The sequence below is a fragment of the Ylistrum balloti genome, unplaced genomic scaffold (assembly GCF_031769215.1).
Source record: "Ylistrum balloti isolate Yb309-2 unplaced genomic scaffold, AGI_CSIRO_Ybal_v1 Utg370754, whole genome shotgun sequence".
NCBI classification, from domain to species: domain Eukaryota; kingdom Metazoa; phylum Mollusca; class Bivalvia; order Pectinida; family Pectinidae; genus Ylistrum; species Ylistrum balloti.
This window is the reverse complement of record NW_026782443.1, coordinates 405,979-428,419: the sequence shown is the minus strand read 5'-3', so window position 1 is coordinate 428,419 and position 22,441 is coordinate 405,979. Positions and strand designations below refer to the sequence as shown.

General features: G+C 35.8%; 1 protein-coding gene across 1 annotated transcript in view; it reads right to left on the bottom strand.

The window, feature by feature from the left end:
* Positions 1-22,441, bottom strand: part of LOC132558088 (uncharacterized) — a 62,568-nt gene that overhangs the window by 16,855 nt on the left and 23,272 nt on the right. The window contains exons 9-14 of the mRNA XM_060222613.1: positions 19,598-19,786; positions 18,227-18,405; positions 16,580-16,679; positions 6,762-6,920; positions 5,435-5,496; positions 809-2,372 (exon numbers count right to left, since the gene is read on the bottom strand). Coding sequence (XP_060078596.1) covers positions 809-2,372; positions 5,435-5,496; positions 6,762-6,920; positions 16,580-16,679; positions 18,227-18,405; positions 19,598-19,786 — 2,253 coding nt within the window. The remainder of the gene's footprint in view (positions 1-808; positions 2,373-5,434; positions 5,497-6,761; positions 6,921-16,579; positions 16,680-18,226; positions 18,406-19,597; positions 19,787-22,441) is intronic.

Here is a 22,441-nt window from a genome sequence, read left to right as displayed (position 1 = left end):
TTTGACCCTGGATAACATTGATAGAACATTTGACCCTTAATAACTTTGATGGAACATTTTTGACCCTTGATAACTTTGATGGAACATTTTTGACCCTTGATAACTTTGATGGAACATTTGACACTTGATTGCCAAGATCTTAATTTTAATCGTTATTATCTATCTCATTTATTATAACACATTTAAAATGAACCAAACAGAGAAGTAGAGACCTTTGAATCAACATCATGAACACGATTTACATTGTAGTCATCACAAAATCAACTTGAACTACCTAAAAACCCTTGTTCTTCAGGAACACCTGGTCTTATTCTCTGTGTACTTTTTTCAAGAGTCTCTGTACAAAACCTTCTTTTGTTCATATTTTGCCCAAGTTTTATTGACTTTGAGTTTGAATTATGATTATGTTGACATGTTGGTATTTTTTTTTGTTTTGTTTTTGTATACCTAATTTGATTAATCTTACAGGTGACATAACTGGTAAATCATCTAAAAAAAAATGGTTAATCCAATCCTTGTTTGTATGGGCCTCTCTGCTCTGTATCTTAAAGTCAAGATTGATATCAATCAAATTGGGTGAAATTTCTTCGTCCCTAAAGATTAAATCCTTCATTCCTTATTATGATCTATAATTCTTTTCCCTTATGAAGGATAAAGGAACACAAACCCTAATTATCTACACATGAATAACTTGTGCCCTAATACTTATAATTGCTTTCAGGCCAAGTCAGCTGAAAATTTCTAACTCACCAAAATGATAACTTATTAAAGATTAGTTTCCAGTGTTTATTGATTGAATGAAACTCACCTATAGCAGGAAGTGCAAGAGATCTAGCTCTGACATTTGTGGCCTCATTCAAAGCATTGATAATTGTCTTGCTGAGATCATTCTGGTATATTTCTCTCTTGTCAGCCTCTCTTCCTAAGTTCTTATAATCAGCCCATACTGGATGGACAGCGTGAATGATGCATTGGTAATGAAGTTTTCCAGCAGTGGTGAAATGACAATCACCCATGTTAAGCTTACAACTAGTAAATATATTGTGGCATGCTTCATCATATTCAGATCCAGCAGCCAGAAAGATTTCATGTGACAGACCGTAGGAATTGTCTAGTTTCTCATTTGTGCCATGCACAAGTACATCTACATCAACCTCCAGGATGTTTCCTTCATACACAAACACCTTTAATCCATCCTTTGTCTGCAACACTTCAGACCCTGATGGTGCTGTCTCTCTTTTTCTCCCACTTGGAAATGATTTCATTTGTTTCTTTTCAATTTGATTATAAGGCCTTTTAATGGCTTTTAGTACCATCTGTGCAGCCTGCTCGACAAGATCAGCCTTCTCTCCAACAAGTTCGACTTGTTTGTCCCATTGGTTATACTCACAAAATATTTTCATGGTAGACATGTACTCCTTCTCTTGTTTGAGATGAGTTTGAAAATGTTTCACCTCTGACTCATTCAGGTTTTTAACATTTCTTCTAGGATAACGTTCCAGCTGATCTATTGCTCTTCTGAATCTTCCATTAATGTCCTGTATGCATACTGTGTTATCTTCACTAAATGTGATTTTCACATCACTGGTTATCCCTGGATTGAAAAAGCACACCTCTTGGAACTGTTCTGATGTACATTTTGAGTTATCTACATCTCCAGACCTGTTGAACACTGCTTCGTTATCAAAATCCACATTTTCCTCTGTTGTAGTATTCACCCCTCCTGAAACGTGTTCCTTGTCTGAAACGTGTTCCTTGTCTGAAACGTGTTCCTTGTTTCTTCTTTCATGCTTTTGTCCTTCTTCATTGTTACAACTTCCATTCTTATCTTTCCTGTCAATGTAAAATGTCTTCTGTATATCTCCCTTGTTGTGACCTTTTTGGCCTACTTCACCTTTTTCATGACTGCTCAACACTCTTTCTTGTTGGTCATCTACAGCTTTACGCATGGAAGAACTTTTCTGGTTGGGTATTCTGCTCTCTTGGTCAGTACCTTGTCTATTTCTTCCTCTGTCAGTGTCACTTGAGGATCCATCAGCTCCTCTGTTAGGGTTATCTGTTTTTGTATACCTGTTATGTCCATTGCCTAAACCACTGGATCTCTCTGTATTGCCTTGAGAATCATCATTCCCATCTGTGTGACTTTGATTTCCACGGTGGCCACTATTTCCACCCTCTGTGATTTTGACTATATATGTGTAGGCACACTTAATCTCTGGTAAACTTCCTCGCAGAATAAAGGTTCCATTTTCTTCTGAGCAGGTCGCTCCAGATGCTCTGCAAATTGCTGACTTTACCTCTTCAAGTCTTTGGTTATGCAAGATTCTGTCAACAATGGCTTTTTTTAGAGTAGCTTCTATGTTTTGAACAGTCTGAAGAGGGAAAAGAAAAATACAGATATAAGATTTTCTTTCTTTTACCAATTGAAAACCAGAAGACACAAAATAAACAAATATAATAAACAACACATAGCACCCACCACTTTTTTTATCTTAATAAATTCTCAAAAAGTTGGATGTTCCCTTCTTTTCTCTGCTTTTGTTCTGATTAAATGAAATTTTAAAAACCCATTCAGAAAAAGTGATAATGACCTTTAACAGCCAAATCCAATATTGTCGCTTGTTAGCCATTTTTGTTTTTCCTAATCAGACCAAAATTAAAATAGCACACCTAGGGACTGAACTCTACACATTAATTTTGAGAAAGATCCATTCATTTCTTCTTACCATATAGCAAATACAAACTTTTATAGTTAAAATCCAAGACAGCTGCCTGCCAGACTTTTTCTTCTGATCAGTCCAAATATTGAAGTGACACAACATGGGATCAAGGGACACATATATATGAAACTTGAGAAATATTCATAGAGTTCTCCTCAAGAAACAACAATAACAAAATTTCATGAGAGATGGGTTACGCTCCACAAATGGGAAAAACTTTTGTATGAAAAATAACAAAGGGCAATAAGAGAGGTATAATTCTTGTGCACTGCCCTTCTTCCTCTTGAAATCTATCTACCTATGAAGCTTCATGCTGATACCTCACACAGTCTTAGTGTAATGCTAAGGACAAAACAACAATGGATGGACAGACGGACGGACAGAGAAACAGTTGGACCAACAAAGCAGTTAAATGGGCACAGTTACTGAACAAGGGAAGCCTAAAACTGAAATATGAGAAAAATCCATTTAGGACTTCTCAATATACAGTGATAAGAACTTCTCATGCCAAAATCCAAGATGGCTGCCTATCAGACATTTGGTTTTTCATATCATTTCCAAAATGACACCTATAAATACCACTTAGGAAACCCCCATCTAGTGCATCTCAAGAAAAAACGAGAAAAAAACTTTCTTTGTCAAAATCTAAGATAGCCACCTGACAAAACGAGTGACTGAGCAGACCCTTCAAACGAACCTTGAGAAAGATCAATCCTGTACTTCTCAAATAAATATGACAAACTTTCATAATCAAAATCAAAGATGGCTGCCTGTCAGCCATAGTGTTTTTCAGAACAGTCTCAAAATCAAACACGAACATTTAGAAACCATGATAAAGTGACAAATGAAACTAAAAAGAAAAAAAATCCATCAAATACTTCTCTAGGAACAGCAATAACAAACTTTCAGAGTCAAAATCCAAGACTGCTGCCTGTCAGTCATTTGTTTCTTTGATCAGTCCCAAAATCAAACACTCACCAACAGGCATCAAGGAGAATCTAAATATGAAATTTGAGAACAATATACCCAGTACTTAAGCAATCTTTCTCAGTCCAAATACAAGATGGCTACCTTTCAGCCATTTTGTTTTCCTGCTCTTTCCTAAAATCAAACCAGTAAACCAAGAGGAGCCAATAAATGAAATTTGAGAAAGATTCATTTAGTAGTGAAACTGATGAATGTTCCTAAAATGACTTTATTGGACACCAAAATTAAACAAAGGCAATAATTCTGTAATTAAGGTTTTACAGGCCTGGAATTTTTCATACTGCTTATTCTCTTATAATGACCAATGTGTACACCAAGTTTCATAATCCTAGTTGTAATGCAAGCAAAGCCATGCTCATGACACAAACTGACACAAGAATGCCAATAATTCTGTACTGGGGGCACATGGGCCCTGACTTTGCTACATTGCACATTGTTTTGTATGACTGATATGTATCACATTTCAGTATCCTAGTTTAAACACAGGCAAACTCTGGACACAAAGTTTTAACAAAGGGCAATAATATGATGTAATGTGATAAAGTGGATGTGGACCCAAAACTTTAGTACACTGCAGATTGTCTTTAACAGTGTATGCTCAATGTATACACCAAGTAACATTATCTTACCTTATAAGCATGCAAGATGTTTTTAAGTAATGCAATAACTCTGTCATTAAGGGCTACAAGCCCTGAATTTTGTAACTGTACATTGTATTAGTATGACCACTATATCCACCGAGTTTCAATTTTGCAGTTTGAATGCAAGAAATTTACATTAGTGTTCTTAACACAGAATTTCAACAAAGGGTAATAACTCCATCAAACAGGAGTTGCAGCCCCTGAATTTGATACATGTATACACCAAGCTTCATTATCTAAGTTTAAAAGCAAGCAAATTTATGCTCCAAACATGAAATCTTAACAAAGGGCAGTAACTCTGTAATTGAGGGGTTGAGGGCTCTGAATTTAATACACTGCACATCCCCTTAGCATGACCAATGTATACACCAAGTCCCATGATCCTTGCTTACTTGTGTGTAAAGTAGCTCTCCGGACACGAAAGAACAGATAGAAAGACAAACCGAGGGACAAAGAGGCCACTATATCTGCTTCCCGAAAAATTTCGGTGAACATGAAATAAGGGTCAAAATGAAAGAATAACACCTAGATTCAAACTGAGATACAAAATGTTTAGAAGCTGTAATAATGTGAATAACATTTCATTGAATTTTCTAGTCATTAAGATGAACTCCAGCAGAATGTCTGATAGAGAGCAAAAAGTTTTATGACAAATTAATCAGACCTTATTTGGACTTGATTCTGTTAATCAAGTTTAGCACAACTGTGGGCAACTCTCAATTATCATGTTCACAACAAATCATATGAACAATTGGATGAGAAAACTAGTGAGAAGTTTTAATTGATTAAACCTTCAAGAACAGACTGAAGGACACAACATTCTTAATACATACTAGCCTTTATTGTAGCTGATTATGCTATTGGAAATTCAAACTTCATACAAAGTACACCTTGTAACAAATATGAGCCTATTTTGTAGAACCATACCACCAATCATAATCCTTTCACTTATGTATTGCTGACAACACCTAATCCAGCATTCAAATCATTTTATGAAGAAAGTTTTCATTAAGACAATACTGGGTAAATGACTTTCATGGTCATTTTGGATTTCCTCAAGATCCTTCATAAATTTTCGATACATACCTGGGGAGGGAACTTCTCAATCACATATTGATCAGCAGATTGTTTAAGTAGCTTTTCAGCATCTAAAAAACGGAAAAGAGTACCACTTAATCATCACTTAAACCACATGGACACAATATATTGTCATTTGACAATATCTAATGCTAAACTATTTACCAACAAAAGAACTATAAACTTGCTAAATGTTTTTGTAGCTAAGCTAACAAAGTTTAATATATCTTATAATGGGTAAGGGTTACCTTAGTTAGATGGTATGCAAAGTAGAAAATATGATCATTACAACAGACAATGTTGTATGTACATGTACAACACAATAGCATGTAGAAAAATATATGATTATATGACTTCCGTTCTCACTGCTTAACTGATAACTATTGATACTACTTCTCAAGTTACTTTAAAATTACATAATGATCATATTTTAAAGACATGAGTTATATAATGAAACTCTTCTTCAATCAGCTTCCTGATTTATTGTGGAGAACATGAATTTAGGAGAAATTGAATGAGAAACTGTCAGAAACAAGGGTTGTTAGAAACAGGTTATGATCCCTGGACAAAATTTTAAGTATGAAAAATAATAAAGAACAATAACTCCTATATCATGCAAAAGAGAGTGATGGCTTTTGTACACTGTACTTCTACTTTCTGAGATCTATCTACCTATGAAGTTTCATGTTGAAACCTCCTATGGTTTTAGTGTAATGCTCCGGATAAAATTGAAGTATGAAAAAATAACAAAGGGCAATTACTCCTACATTATGCAAAAGAAAGAGTTGTTTCTATCTACGTGTGAAGTTTCATGTTGATACCTCTCAAAGTTTTAGTATTATGCTCTGGACAAAATTTAAGTATGAAATCAAAAACAGACAATAACTCCATTATTATGTAAAAGAGAATGATGGTTCTTATGCAGTGCACTTCTACTTATTGAAAACTATCTACCTATGAAGTTTCATGTTGATACCTATTACTGTTTTGGCATTATTCTCCAGACAAAAATCATGATGGACGGACAGACAAATGGACAGACAGATGGACATAGCGGCGTCTATATGCTCTCCTATCAGGGAGCATAAAAAAATCCCCATCGCCATTTCTCAGAAATATTGCTAACATAAAACATTATACACAGCAGTAAATCTGTCAGAAAGTTTGTCTTCTGATCAGTTTATAATGATATATCTAACAAAGCTTGATAACAGACATATACACTTGTACATACATACACAAAAGTACACACTTGATGAAGGTGAGAATGCTCTGGTGAAAATCAACACAATCAATGACATATTTCTCAGGCAAAAATGTAATACATCAGAATTACCATTAACAGACTGAAGTACAATCAGTGCTTCCATATCTTCCAGGAAGGGACAAACAACAGTAAAGCGTTGTACGTTTTTTCTCAACCAATCTTCAACTTCTGCTTTGTATAATGTCGTTTGATGTTTGGATTTTAGTATCAAGCGTTTTTCTTCATATTCTGTAGTTTGAAGAGTTATGCTGCATCAAAGAATAAAAAATTGTGAAAAAAAAAATGTGTGAAAAGAGTCCTCTTGTAAGATACAGGAATTTATATATAAAATGTTGATTAGATACAATGACAGTCTGATTTTGTTTGTGTCATATCTAGTATACTGGACAGGGCATGTCTGTTTTCAAATGTAGTGTGATTTATTACTTTGCAATATAGAAACGTGTCTTTAAAACAAATTGCCCTGAGGGGAAATTAGAAATGTTGGCATGACTGGATTACATTTACTGTTTTGTAATTATTTAATAGGTGTGTCTCTGAACACACTATCAATCAAAATCTGGTGCAGAATATGAATATGAATGAACCTGTCTACACCTGTTGATGATGTTCATTACATATCCCAAAAATCTGTTTATTTCAATATTATAGAAGGTCCAGTGTTGCCATAGACTCATGGCCATTAAAATAAAATTGTGACGGTGATGAGATCTTGTATACTATTTAAATGATGCTTAATGTCGGCCACACAAAGAGACACAAATACACAAAGTGATTACTGCACCATACATGCAAACCTCTGTATCAAGTCAAAGGTAGAATCATATGACCCTCTCTATGACATTAATAGTAGGATTATCATACCTTTTGTATGAGGGCAAAGGTAGGATTATCAAACCTTCTGTATGAAGGCAAAGGCAGGGATATCATATCTTCTGTATGAAGGCAAAGGAAGGATTATCATACCTTCTGTATGAAGGCAAAGGCAGGGATATCATACCTTGTGTATGAAGGCAAAGGTAGGATTATCATACCTTGTGTATGAAGGCAAAAGTAGGATTATCATACCTTCTGTATGAGGGCAAATGTAGGATTATCATACCTTCTGTATGAGGGCAAAGGTAGGATTATCATACCTTCTATATGAAGGCAAAGGTAGGATTATCATACCTTCTGTATAAAGACAATGGCAGGATTATCATACCTTCTGTATGAAGGCAAAGGAACGATTATCATACCTTCTGTATGAGGGCAATGGTAGGATTATCATACCTTCTGTATGAGGGCAAAGGTACGATTATCATACCTTCTGTATGAGGGCAAAGGTAGGATTATCATACCTTCTGTATGAGGGCAAAGGTAGGATTTTCATACCTATGATGAGGGCAAAGGTAGGATTATCATACCTTCTGTATGAAGGCAAAGGTAGGATTATCATACCTTCTGTATGAGGGCAATGGTATGACGAATTATCATACCTTATGTATGAGGCAAAGGTAGGATTATCATACCTTCTGTATGAGGGCAAAGGTAGGATTATCATACCTTCTATATGAAGACAATGGTAGGATTATCATACCTTCTATATTAGCGCAAAGGTAGGATTATCATACCTTCTATATTAGGGCAAAGGTAGGATTATCATACCTTCTGTATGAGGCAAAGGTAGGATTATCATACCTTCTATATGAAGACAATGGTAGGATTATCATACCTTCTATATTAGGGCAAAGGTAGGACTATCATACCTTGTGTATGAAGGCAATGGTAGGGTTATCATACCTTCTATATGAAGACAATGGTAGGATTATCATACCTTCTATATGAGGGCAATGGTAGGATTATCATACCTTCTATATTAGGGCAAAGGTACGATTATAAAACCTTCTGTATGAGGGCAAAGGTACGATTATCATACCTTCTATATGAGGGCAAAGGTAGGATTATCATACCTTCTGTATGAAGGCAATGGTAGGATTATCATACCTTCTGTATGGCAAAGGTAGGATTATCATACCTTGTGTATGAAGGCAATGGTAGGATTATCATACCTTCTGTATGAGGGCAATGGTAGGATTATCATACCTTCTGTATGAAGGCAAAGGTAGGATTATCATACCTTCTGTATGAGGGCAAAGGTAGGATTATCATAACTTATGTATGAAGGTAAAGATAGGATTATCATACCTTGTGTATGAGGGCAAAGGTAGGATTATCAACCTTCAGTATGAGAGTAAATGTAGGATTATCATACCTTCTGTATGAGGGCAAAGGCAGGATTATCATACCTTCTGTATGAGGGCTAAGGTAGGATTATCATACCTTCTGTATGAGGGCAAAGGTAGGATTATCATACCTTCTATATGAAGGCAAAGGTAGGATTATCATACCTTCTATATGAAGGCAAAGGTAGGATTATCATACCTTCTGTATGAAGGCAAAGGTAAGCTTATTATACCTTCTGTATGAGGCAAAGGTAGGATTATCATACCTTCTGTATGAGGGCAATGGTAGGATTATCATACCTTCTGTATGAAGGCAAAGGTAGGATTATCATACCTTCTGTATGAAGGCAATGGTAGGATTATCATACCTTCTGTATGAGGCAAAGGTAGGATTATCATACCTTCTGTATGAGGGCAAAGGTAGGATTATCATACCTTCTGTATGAAGGCAAAGGAAGGATTATCATACCTTCTGTATGAGGGCAAATGTAGGATTATCATACCTTCTGTATGAGGGCAAAGGTAGGATTATCATACCTTCTATATGAAGGCAAAGGTAGGGCATACCTTCTGTATGAGGGCAAAGGTAGGATTATCATACCTCCTGTATGAGGGCAAAGGTAGGATTATCATACCTTGTGTATGAGGGCAAAGGTATGACGAATTATCATACCTTCTGTATGAGGGCAAAGGTACGATTATCATACCTTCTGTATGAAGGCAAAGGTAGGATTATCATACCTTCTGTATGAGGGCAAAGGTAGGATTATCATACCTTCTGTATGAGGGCAAAGGTAGGATTATCATACCTTCTGTATGAGGGCAAAGGTAGGATTATCATACCTTCTATATAAGGGCAAAGGTAGGATTATCATACCTTCTGTATGAAGGCAAAGGTAGGATTATCATACCTTCTATATGAAGACAATGGTAGGATTATCATACCTTCTGTATGAAGGCAAAGGTTATCATACCTTCTGTATGAAGGCAAAGGTAGGATTATCATACCTTCTGTATGAGGGCAAAGGTAGGGTCATACCTTGTGTATGATTATCATACCTTCTGTATGAGGGCAAAGGTAAGATTATCATACCTTCTGTATGAAGGCAAAGGTAGGATTATCATACCTTGTGTATGAAGGCAAAGGTAGGATTATCATACCTTCTGTATGAGGGCAAAGGTAGGATTATTATACCTTGTGTATGAAGGCAAAAGTAGGATTATCATACCTTCTGTATGAGGGTAAATGTAGGATTATCATACCTTCTGTATGAGGGCAATGGTAGGATTATCATACCTTCTGTATGAGGGCAAAGGTACGATTATCATACCTTCTGTATGAGGGCAATGGTAGGATTATCATACCTTCTTTATGATGGAAGTGGTAGGATTATTATACCTTCTGTATGAGGGCAAAGGTAGGATTATTATACCTTGTGTATGAGGGCAAAGGTACGATTATCATACCTTCTGTATGAAGGCAAAGGTATGATTATCATACCTTCTGTATGAGGCAAAGGTAGGATTATCATACCTTCTGTATGAGGGCAAAGGTATGACGAATTATCATACCTTCTGTATGAGGGCAAAGGTAAGATTATCATACCTTCTGTATGAAGGCAAAGGTAGGATTATCATACCTTGTGTATGAAGGCAAAGGTAGGATTATCATACCTTCTGTATGAGGGCAAAGGTAGGATTATCATACCTGGTAGGATTATCATACCTTCTGTATGAAGGCAAAGGTAGGATTATCATACCTTCTGTATGAGGGCAAAGGTAGGATTATCATACCTTCTATATGAAGGCAAAGGTAGGATTATCATACCTTGTGTACAAAGGCAAAAGGAGGATTATCATACCTTCTGTATGAGGGCAAAGATAGAATTATCATACCTTCTGTATGAGGGCAAAGGTAAGATTGTCATACCTTCTGTATGAGGGCAAAGGTAGGATTATCATACCTTCTGTATGAGGGCTAAGGTAGGATTATCATACCTTCTGTATGAGGGCTAAGGTAGGATTATCATACCTTCTGTATGAGGGCAAAGGTAGGATTATCATACCTTCTGTATGAGGGCAAAGGTAGGGTTAACATACCTTCTGTATGAATGCAAATGTGGGATTATCAACCTTCTGTATGAGAGCAAAGGTAGGATTATTGAGGGCAAAGGTAGGATTAACATACCTTCTGTATGAATGCAAATGTGGGATTATCAACCTTCTGTATGAGAGCAAAGGTAGGATTATCATACCTTCTGTATGAATGCAAATGTAGGATTATCATACCTTCTGTATGAGGGCAAAGGTAGGATTATCATACCTCCTGTATGAGGGCAAAGGTAGGATTATCATACCTTGTGTATGAAGGCAAAGGTAGGATTATCATACCTTCTGTATGAGGGCAAAGGTAGGATTATTATACCTTATGTATGAAGGCAAAGGTAGGATTATCATACCTTCTGTATGAGGGCAATGGTAGGATTATCATACCTTCTGTATGAGGGCAAAGGTAGGATTTTCATACCTTCTGTATAAAGGCAAATGTAGGATTATCATACCTTCTGCATGAAGGCAATGGTAGGATTATCATACCTTCTGTATGAAGGCAATGGTAGGGTTATCATACCTTCTGTATAAGGGCAAAAGTAAGATTATCATACCTTGTGTATGAGGGATAAGGTAGGATTATCATACCTTGTGTATGAGGGCTAAGGTAGGATTATCATACCTTCTGTATGAGGGCTAAGGTAGGATTATCATACCTTCTGTATGAGGGCTAAGGTAGGATTATCATACCTTCTGTATGAGGGCTAAGGTAGGATTATCATACCTTCTGTATGAGGGCTAAGGTAGGATTATCATACCTTCTGTATGAGGGCTAAGGTAGGATTATCATACCTTCTGTATGAGGGCTAAGGTAGGATTATCATACCTTCTGTATGAGGGCTAAGGTAGGATTATCATACCTTCTGTATGAGGGCTAAGGTAGGATTATCATACCTTCTGTATGAGGGCTAAGGTAGGATTATCATACCTTCTGTATAAGGGCAAATGTAGGATTATCATACCTTAGAAGAAGAAATGGAAGAATTAAGACAATTGATTTATATTAATTATCTAAAACTGTTACAGTTTTCTTCAGTGAACCAGAAAATTTTCAATTTCTATTCACTAAACAGAGACTCTTTATACATATGTAACAGAATATGTTATAAAGACTGCTGTTCATTGTGAAACAATTTACATTTAGCTCATGATATATACTTGGTAACACTACTTTTATCTCTTTTTTTTTGTCACAAGAAAGTCCTGAAAATATTTTATTGAACATGATATAATAATGTTTCATTCACAGTGACATATATTAAGTACTAAACGCAGTGTGAAATGTCCAGCCACCACATAGAATCTTACCTGTAAGCACTCTTTATCTCCACAGCCACATGTAGCGTGTAGAATCTTACCTGTAAGCACTCTTTGTCTCCACTGGCACATGTAGCTTGTAGAATCTTACCTGTAAGCACTTTTTGTCTCCACAGCCACATGTAGCTTGTAGAATCTTACCTGTAAGCACTCTTTATCTCCACTGGCACATGTAGCTTGTAAAATCTTACCTGTAAGCACTCTTTGTCTCCACAGCCACATGTAGCTTGTAGAATCTTACCTGTAAGCACTCTTTGTCTCCACAGCCACATGTAGCTTGTAGAATCTTACCTGTAAGCACTCTTTGTCTCCACTGGCACATGTAGCTTGTAGAATCTTACCTGTAAGCACTCTTTGTCTCCACAGCCACATGTAGCTTGTAGAATCTTACCTGTAAGCACTCTTTGTCTCCACTGGCACATGTAGCTTGTAGAATCTTACCTGTAAGCATTCTTTGTCTCCACTGGCACATGTAGCTTGTAGAATCTTACCTGCAAGCACTCTTTGTTTCTGCTTGTATAGTTGCTAAAAAATAGCCAGGAAAAGTTATAAATAAGGGTTATAGATATAAAGTATTTTGAATTGTTTTATAAATGATTGATTTTCAGATTATTCAAAAAGCCCTATGTAATACTCTCACTTTATAAACAAGGACCTGCATCAGCAAAATCCTATACAAATCATGCAAAATCATATACACATGGAAATCACAAGGCGGCATCATAATCTTGTCAATTGAAAATCATCCTGTTAGTATACCAAACGGACCCAAAATGTTTACAATTATATGATTATAGAACTTTAAGATTTTAAATGCACGATTTTGATATCTAAAGGCAAACAATTATCATCCAACACATGTCCTACTATAACAATTATCATCCAACACATGTCCTATTATAACAATTATCATCCACATCCAACACATGTCCTACTATAACAATTATCATCAAACACATGTCCTACTATAACAATTATCATCCAACACATGTCCTACTATAACAATTATCATCCAACACATGTCCTATTATAACAATTATCATCCACATCCAACACATGTCCTACTATAACAATTATCATCAAACACATGTCCTACTATAACAATTATCATCCAACACATGTCCTACTATAACAATTATCCTCCACATCCAACACATGTCCTACTATAACAATTATCATCCAACACATGTCCTACTATAACAATTATCATCCAACACATGTCCTACTATAACAATTATCATCCAACACATGTCCTACTATAAGAATTATCATCCACATCCAACACATGTCCTACTATAACAATTATCATCAAACACATGTCCTACTATAACAATTATCATCCAACACATGTCCTACTATAACAATTATCATCCAACACATGTCCTACTATAACAATTATCATCCAACACATGTCCTATTATAACAATTATCATCCAACACATGTCCTACTATAACAATTATCATCCAACACATGTCCTACTATCACAATTATCATCAAACACATGTCCTACTATAACAATTATCATCCACATCCAACACATGTCCTACTATAACAATTATCATCCAACACATGTCCTACTATCACAATTATCATCCAACACATGTCCTATTATAACAATTATCATCCAACACATGTCCTATTATAACAATTATCATCCAACACATGTCCTATTATAACAATTATCATCCACATCCAACACATGTCCTACTATAACAATTATCATCCAACACATGTCCTACTATAACAATTATCATCCACATCCAACACATGTCCTACTATAACAATTATCATCCAACACATGTCCTACTATAACAATTATCATCCAACACATGACCTACTATAACAATTAACAATTATCATCCAACACATGTCCTACTATAACAATTATCATCCAACACATGTCCTACTATAACAATTATCATCCAACACATGTCCTACTATAACAATTATCATCCACATCCAACACATGTCCTACTATAACAATTATCATCCAACACATGTCCTACTATAACAATTATCATCCAACACATGTCCTACTATAACAATTATCATCCAACACATGTCCTACTATAACAATTATCATCCAACCAACACATGTCCTACTATAACAATTATCATCCAACACATGTCCTACTATAACAATTATCATCCAACACATGTCCTACTATAACAATTATCATCCAACACATGTCCTACTATAACAATTATCATCCAACACATGTCCTACTATAACAATTATCATCCAACACATGTCCTACTATAACAATTATCATCCAACACACACATGTGTCCTACTATAACAATTATCATCCAACACATGTCCTACTATAACAATTATCATCCAACACATGTCCTACTATAACAATTATCATCCACATCCAACACATGTCCTACTATAACAATTATCATCCAACACATGTCCTACTATAACAATTATCATCCAACACATGTCCTACTATAACAATTATCATCCAACACATGTCCTACTATAACAATTATCATCCAACACATGTCCTACCTACTGTCCTACTTTACAATTATCATCCAACACATGTCCTACTATAACAATTATCATCCAACACATGTCCTACTATAACAATTATCATCCAACACATGTCCTACTATAACAATTATCATCCAACACATGTCCTACTATAACAATTATCATCCACATCCAACACATGTCCTACTATAACAATTATCATCCAACACATGTCCTACTATAACAATTATCATCCAACACATGTCCTACTATCACAATTATCATCAAACACATGTCCTATTATAACAATTATCATCCACATCCAACACATGTCCTACTATGACAATTATCATCCAACACATGTCCTATTATAACAATTATCATCCACATCCAACACATGTCGTACTATAATAATTATCATCCAACACATGTCCTAACACATGCCCTACTATAACAATTATCATCCAACACATGTCCTACTATAACAATTATCATCCAACACATGTCCTACTATAACAATTATCATCCAACACATGTCCTATTATAACAATTATCATCCACATCCAACACATGTCCTACTATAACAATTATCATCCAACACATGTCCTACTATAACAATTATCATCCACATCCAACACATGTCCTACTATAATAAACACATGTCCTACTATAACAATTATCATTATCAATTATCCAACACATGTCCTACTATAACAATTATCATCCACATCCAACACATGTCCTACTATAACAATTATCATCCAACACATGTCCTACTTATCATCCACACATGTCCTATTCCTACTATAACCAACACATGTCCTACTATAACAATTATCCAACACATGTCCTACTATCACAATTATCATCCAACACATGTCCTACTATAACAATTATCATCCAACACATGTCCTACTATAACAATTATCATCCAACACATGTCCTACTATAACAATTATCATCCACATCCAACACATGACCTACAATAACAATTATCATCCACATCCAACACATGTCCTACTATAACAATTATCATCCAACACATGACCTACTATAACAATTATCATCCAACACATGACCTACTATAACAATTATCATCCACATCCAACACATGACCTACTATAACAATTATCATCCAACACATGTCCTACTATAACAATTATCATCCAACACATGACCTACTATAACAATTATCATCCAACACATGTCCTACTATAACAATTATCATCCAACACATGTCCTACTATAACAATTATCATCCAACACATGCCCTACTGTTACAATTATCATCCAAAACATGTCCTACTATAACAATTATCATCCAACACATGTCCTACTATAACAATTATCATCCAACACATGTCCTACTATAACAATTATCATCCAACACATGTCCTACTATAACAATTATCATCCAACACATGCCCTACTATAACAATTATCATCCAACACATGCCCTACTATAACAATTATCATCCAACACATGTACTACAATTATCAAACACATTATCATAACAATTATCATCCAACACATGACCTACTATAACATCCAACACATGTCCTACTATAACAATTATCATCCACATCCAACACATGTCCTACTATAACAATTATCATCCAACACATGTCTTACTATAAGAATTATCATCCACATCCAACACATGCCCTACTATAACAATTATCATCCAACACATGCCCTACTGTTACAATTAAAACAAAAATAAAGAATCTTTATCAGAGATGTATTTCATACCTCCTTTTTCCTTCCGTTTTCTTGGAGGCAGTTCTGGCGGGGGACTGGATTGTTCTGCAGTGACAGTCACAGATGATGTCTGTTGTGTCTCCCGTTTCCTCTGAAAATCAATAAACACATTACATATATTGCTTTACAACAAATCTTGATTGACTAAAATAGTGTTTCTCTGATGTCTATAGACACATACCAGACTCACTGTCATTTATCTGTAGATTGGTCACATACCAGACTCATTGTCATTTATCTATAGACTGGTCACATACCAGACTCAATGTCATTTATATAGAGACTGGTCACATATCAGACTCATTGTCATTTATCTATGGACTGGTCACATACCAGACTCAATGTCATTTATATAAAGACTGGTCACATATCAGACTCATTGTCATTTATCTATAGACTGGTCACATACCAGACTCAATGTCATTCATCTATAGACTGGTCACATATCAGACTCAATGTCATTTATCTATAGGCTGGTCACATATCAGACTCAATGTCATTTATCTATAGGCTGGTCACATGCCAGACTCAATGTCATTTATCTACAGGCTGGTCACATACCAGACTCAACATCATTTATCTATGGACTGGTCACATACCAGACTCAATGTCATTTATCTATAGGCTGGTCACAAACCAGACTCATTGTCATTTATCTATAGACTTGTCACATGTCAGACTCAATGTCATTTATCTATAGCCTGGTCACATACCAGATTCAATGTCATTTATCTATAGACTAGTCACATATCAGACTCATTGTCATTTATCTATGGACTGGTCACATACCAGACTCAATGTCATTTATCTATAGACTAGTCACATATCAGACTCATTGTCATTTATCTATGGACTGGTCACATACCAGACTCAATGTCATTTATCTATAGACTAGTCACATATCAGACTCATTGTCATTTATCTATGGACTGGTCACATACCAGACTCAATGTCATTTATCTATAGACTAGTCACATATCAGACTCATTGTCATTTATCTATGGACTGGTCACATACCAGACTCAATGTCATTTATCTATAGACTTGTCACATGCCAGACTCAATGTCATTTATCTATAGCCTGGTCACATACCAGATTCAATGTCATTTATCTATAGACTAGTCACATATCAGACTCATTGTCATTTATCTATGGACTTGTCACATGCCAGACTCAATGTCATTTATCTATAGACTTGTCACATGCCAGACTCAATGTCATTTATCTATAGCCTGGTCACATACCAGATTCAATGTCATTTATCTATAGACTAGTCACATATCAGACTCATTGTCATTTATCTATGGACTTGTCACATGCCAGACTCAATGTCATTTATCTATAGACTAGTCACATATCAGACTCAATGTCATTTATCTATAGACTAGTCACATACCAGACTCATTGAGCCTGTATCACTAGCCTATTTTACAGCTTATGAAGTAATCTGAATCTTACACATCAAATATTATACCAGGCAATCTTGAAAGTTCAGAAAATTTAGTTAAAATATCTTTTTATATCAATGACCTGTAAACTGGGTCAAGGTCAATCATATGAACACCCTAACTACATCAGAAACAAGTAAAATCAAAGAGTACCAGTATATAAAAGGACAAATAGTAAATATGAGAAACCTGTAAATCACTGATTGTGTTATGGAGTTTCTGTATGGCTGCCTCAATGTCTTTTTCCACTGTGCCACAAACAATCAAATTCGTTTCGTGGATTGTCTTAGTGGAGTTTCCAGCAGAAATAGTCTCCTTAGTGTTACTCCTACTCTTAACACCTCCAGTAGCTCCTAAAGTATCTTCACCTGGACATATGTAAGTATAAAATCAGTATTTGATATAATAATGTAAATTCTTCTTCTAATCATCTATTAAACATGGCATTATGAATTTCACTTCAAAAGAAATCAATGTAATTTAACTAAGACGGTAAGATATGACACCAATATCAACTTTGGGTAATATACAACAGGTTTTAAGTCTTGCATTCTAAAAGACAGGTGAAGCACAACCACCTTGTTCTAATTCGTCATATAACAGACTCATTCAGCAAAGCTATGTTGTCCTCTTTGTCCTAACAGATTCACTCAACACAGCTATGTTGTCCTCTTGTCCTGACTGACCTATTCAACACAGCTATGTTGTCCTCTTTCTCCTAACAGACTCACTAAACACAACTATGTTGACCTCTTTGTCCAAACAGACTCACTTAACACAGCTATGTTGACCTCTTTCTCCTAACAGACTCACTAAACACAAATATGTTGACCTCTTTGTCCAAACAGACTCACTTAACACAACTATGTTGACCTCTTTGTCCAAACAGACTCACTTAACACAGCTATGTTCACCTCTTTGTCCTAACAGACTCACTAAACACCACTATGTTGTCATCTTTGTCCTAACAGACTCACTAAACACAACTATGTTGTCATCTTTGTCCTAACAGACTCACTAAACACAACTATGTTGTCATCTATGTCCTAACAGACTCACTAAACACAACTATGTTGTCATCTTTGTCCTAACAGACTCACTAAACACAACTATGTTGTCATCTATGTCCTAACAGACTCACTAAACACAGCTATGTTGACCTCTTTGTCCTAACAGACTCACTAAACACAGCTATGTTGTCCTCTTTGTCCAAACAGACTCACTAAACACAGCTATGTTGTCCTCTTTGTCCAAACAGACTCACTAAACACAGCTATGTTGTCCTCTTTGTCCAAACAGACTCACTAAACACAGCTATGTTGTCCTCTTTGTCCTAACAGACTCACTAAACACAACTATGTTCACCTCTTTGTCCTAACAGACTCACTAAACACAGCTATGTTGTCATCTTTGTCCTAACAGACTCACTAAAAACAACTATGTTGTCCTCTCTATCCTAACAGACTCAGACTCAACAGTGGTTGTCACGATAGGATGTAAGTATATACAGCTATACAGCCCAATGGTACATTAAATTACAAAAAACAAATACCATCATACCTGTCATAATATCTTTTCCCACAAGTTTGTCAACAAACTCGGACTTTACATGTGATTCCATGGTCTTGTATATATCTACTGAATCAAAAACTATCTGTACACTCCTCAAGGTCTTGTTCCCTCCAGTAAATTGTTTTAATGCATCATGGAATTGATGCATAACCTTGACTTTCAATTGTGTCAGTGATTCTGTTAAGAAAACAAGATAGATCTTAGATTGAATAGTAATAGGACAAAGTAAGTAATGTACAATATGAAATCTTCATACCTTCTTTTGTGGTTTAATCCTAATACATATAAAACATTTCATGTTCATTTGTAAAATATATACATTTAAAGTGAGCAACATAGAAAACTAAAGTATTGAAACCATTTCTTGTTATGTTCAGTTTAAGGTTCAATTGAAAGTGATCAATGTGATAACAGTTTAGTAGCATAATAGTGTGAATATTAAAAACAGTTTTTCATTTGTTTAAAAGCCCTTCTGTTACCCAATGGTAATGATAGAATATTTGTCACTTTCAGTGATGCTGGATCAATCAATGATAATTACCACTCACGTATGACAAAACTGTGAAACCTTGATACACATTAATAAAATACAATACAGCAACTCACAATCAGATATGTAAAAATGCAAGAAAGTTACTATCACTAAAATAATTCATAACCAGTGATAGTGCAACAACACTTGGAACATTAGACTTTTAAAAATATTATGGAGATTCACCATCATAGGTTTATTAGGGCTTTTTACCATTAATTAAATGACCCATTGTAATTGTTCTGTTTCTTATTATTATTTTTAATCATCTGCCGTGATTTTGTGGCGTCGAAATTTCTGAATCGGTAAGAGATATGTTTATAGTCTTTTAAAGGTCTCTTATTTTTACTTCAGAAGATATCCTGTGCAAGCAATCAGCCATTCAGGTCTCAGCTGTCTCATTAGATATTCTGGAAATTAGCCGATAATCAACCTTAAGAGAGTGGTTTAGGTACTTTCATGGAATTAGCCTACAATCAAACTGAAGAGAGTGGTTAAGGTACTAAGTCTGCTAAGCAAGTCTGATAAAAAATAAATTATTCCTTTGAAATAAGTGTGGAAAGCAATCCTCAAAACTGTTTCAAGAATCCAGCCAATCAGGTAAGAGCACCATGATTAAATATGCATGGAATTCACAGGTGATCAAATTTGAGTTAGGAGACTATGTCAAGTCTACTGAGCAAGTCTCATCATAATTCATTTGTTCCTTCAAAAGATAACATGCGGAAAGCATTCTGTAAGGGTGCTGAAAGATAACATGCGGAAAGCATTCTGTAAGGGTGCTGAAAGATAACATGCGGAAAGCATTCTGTAAGGGTGCTGAAAGATAACATGCATTCTGGGGTGCTGAAAGCATTCTGTTCTGTAAGGGTGCTGAAAGATAACATGCGGAAAGCATTCTGTAAGGGTGCTGAAAGATAACATGCGGAAAGCATTCTGTAAGGGTGCTGAAAGATAACATGCGGAAAGCATTCTGTAAGGGTGCTGAAAGATGCGGAAAGCATGCGGAAAGCATTCTGTAAGGGTGCTGAAAGATAACATGCGGAAAGCATTCTGTAAGGGTGCTGAAAGATAACATGCGGAAAGCATTCTGTAAGGGTGCTGAAAGATAACATGCGGAAAGCATTCTGTAAGGGTGCTGAAAGATAACATGCGGAAAGCATTCTGTAAGGGTGCTGAAAGATAACATGCGGAAAGCATTCTGTAAGGGTGCTGAAAGATAACATGCGGAAAGCATTCTGTAAGGGTGCTGAAAGATAACAAAGATAACATGCGGAAAGCATTCTGTAAGGGTGCTGAAAGATAACATGCGGAAAGCATTCTGTAAGGGTGCTGAAAGATAACATGCGGAAAGCATTCTGTAAGGGTGCTGAAAGATAACATGCGGAAAGCATTCTGTAAGGGTGCTGAAAGATAACATGCGGAAAGCATTCTGTAAGGGTGCTGAAAGATAACATGCGGAAAGCATTCTGTAAGGGTGCTGAAAGCTAACATGCGGAAAGCATTCTGTAAGGGTGCTGAAAGATAACATGCGGAAAGCATTCTGTAACATGCGGAAAGCATTCTGTAAGGGTGCTGAAAGATAACATGCGGAAAGCATTCTGTAAGGGTGCTGAAAGATAACATGCGGAAAGCATTCTGTAAGGGTGCTGAAAGATAACATGCGGAAAGCATTCTGTAAGGGTGCTGAAAGATAACATGCGGAAAGCATTCTGTAAGGGTGCTGAAAGATAACAGTCAATTAGGTCAAGTAGCCTCATGAAATATGGACAGAATTTGCCAATAATCAAACTTGAACAAGAGGTTAAGGTAACAAGTCTACCAAGCAAGTTTCATCATAATTCATTTGTTCCTTTAAAAATTATCGTGCAGAAAGCATACTGTGAGAGTGCTGAAATATGAGCCAATTAGGTCACACATTGAATTTGCTGATAATTGAACCTGAACAAGGAATTAAGGTAATAAGTCTACAAAGCAAGTTTCCATAATTTCTTCATAAAATAATATGTAGACAACATTCTCATAGAGTGATTAAAGAAATCAGTCAATCAGGTCACAGCTGCCTCATTAAATATGTGTGGAATTCACCTTTAATCAAACCTGGGCAAGGTATTAAAGTAACAAGTGCACCAACCAAGTTTCATCAAAATCTGACCAGTCCTTCAAAAGATATCCAGATGGACGGAAGGATGGATGGACGGAAGGATGGATGGACAGAACCCATTTAAATATCCCCCGCCAACTTTGTTGAAAGGGGGGGTAAAAACTTTACATAACATTAATAAACACATAATCCTTTC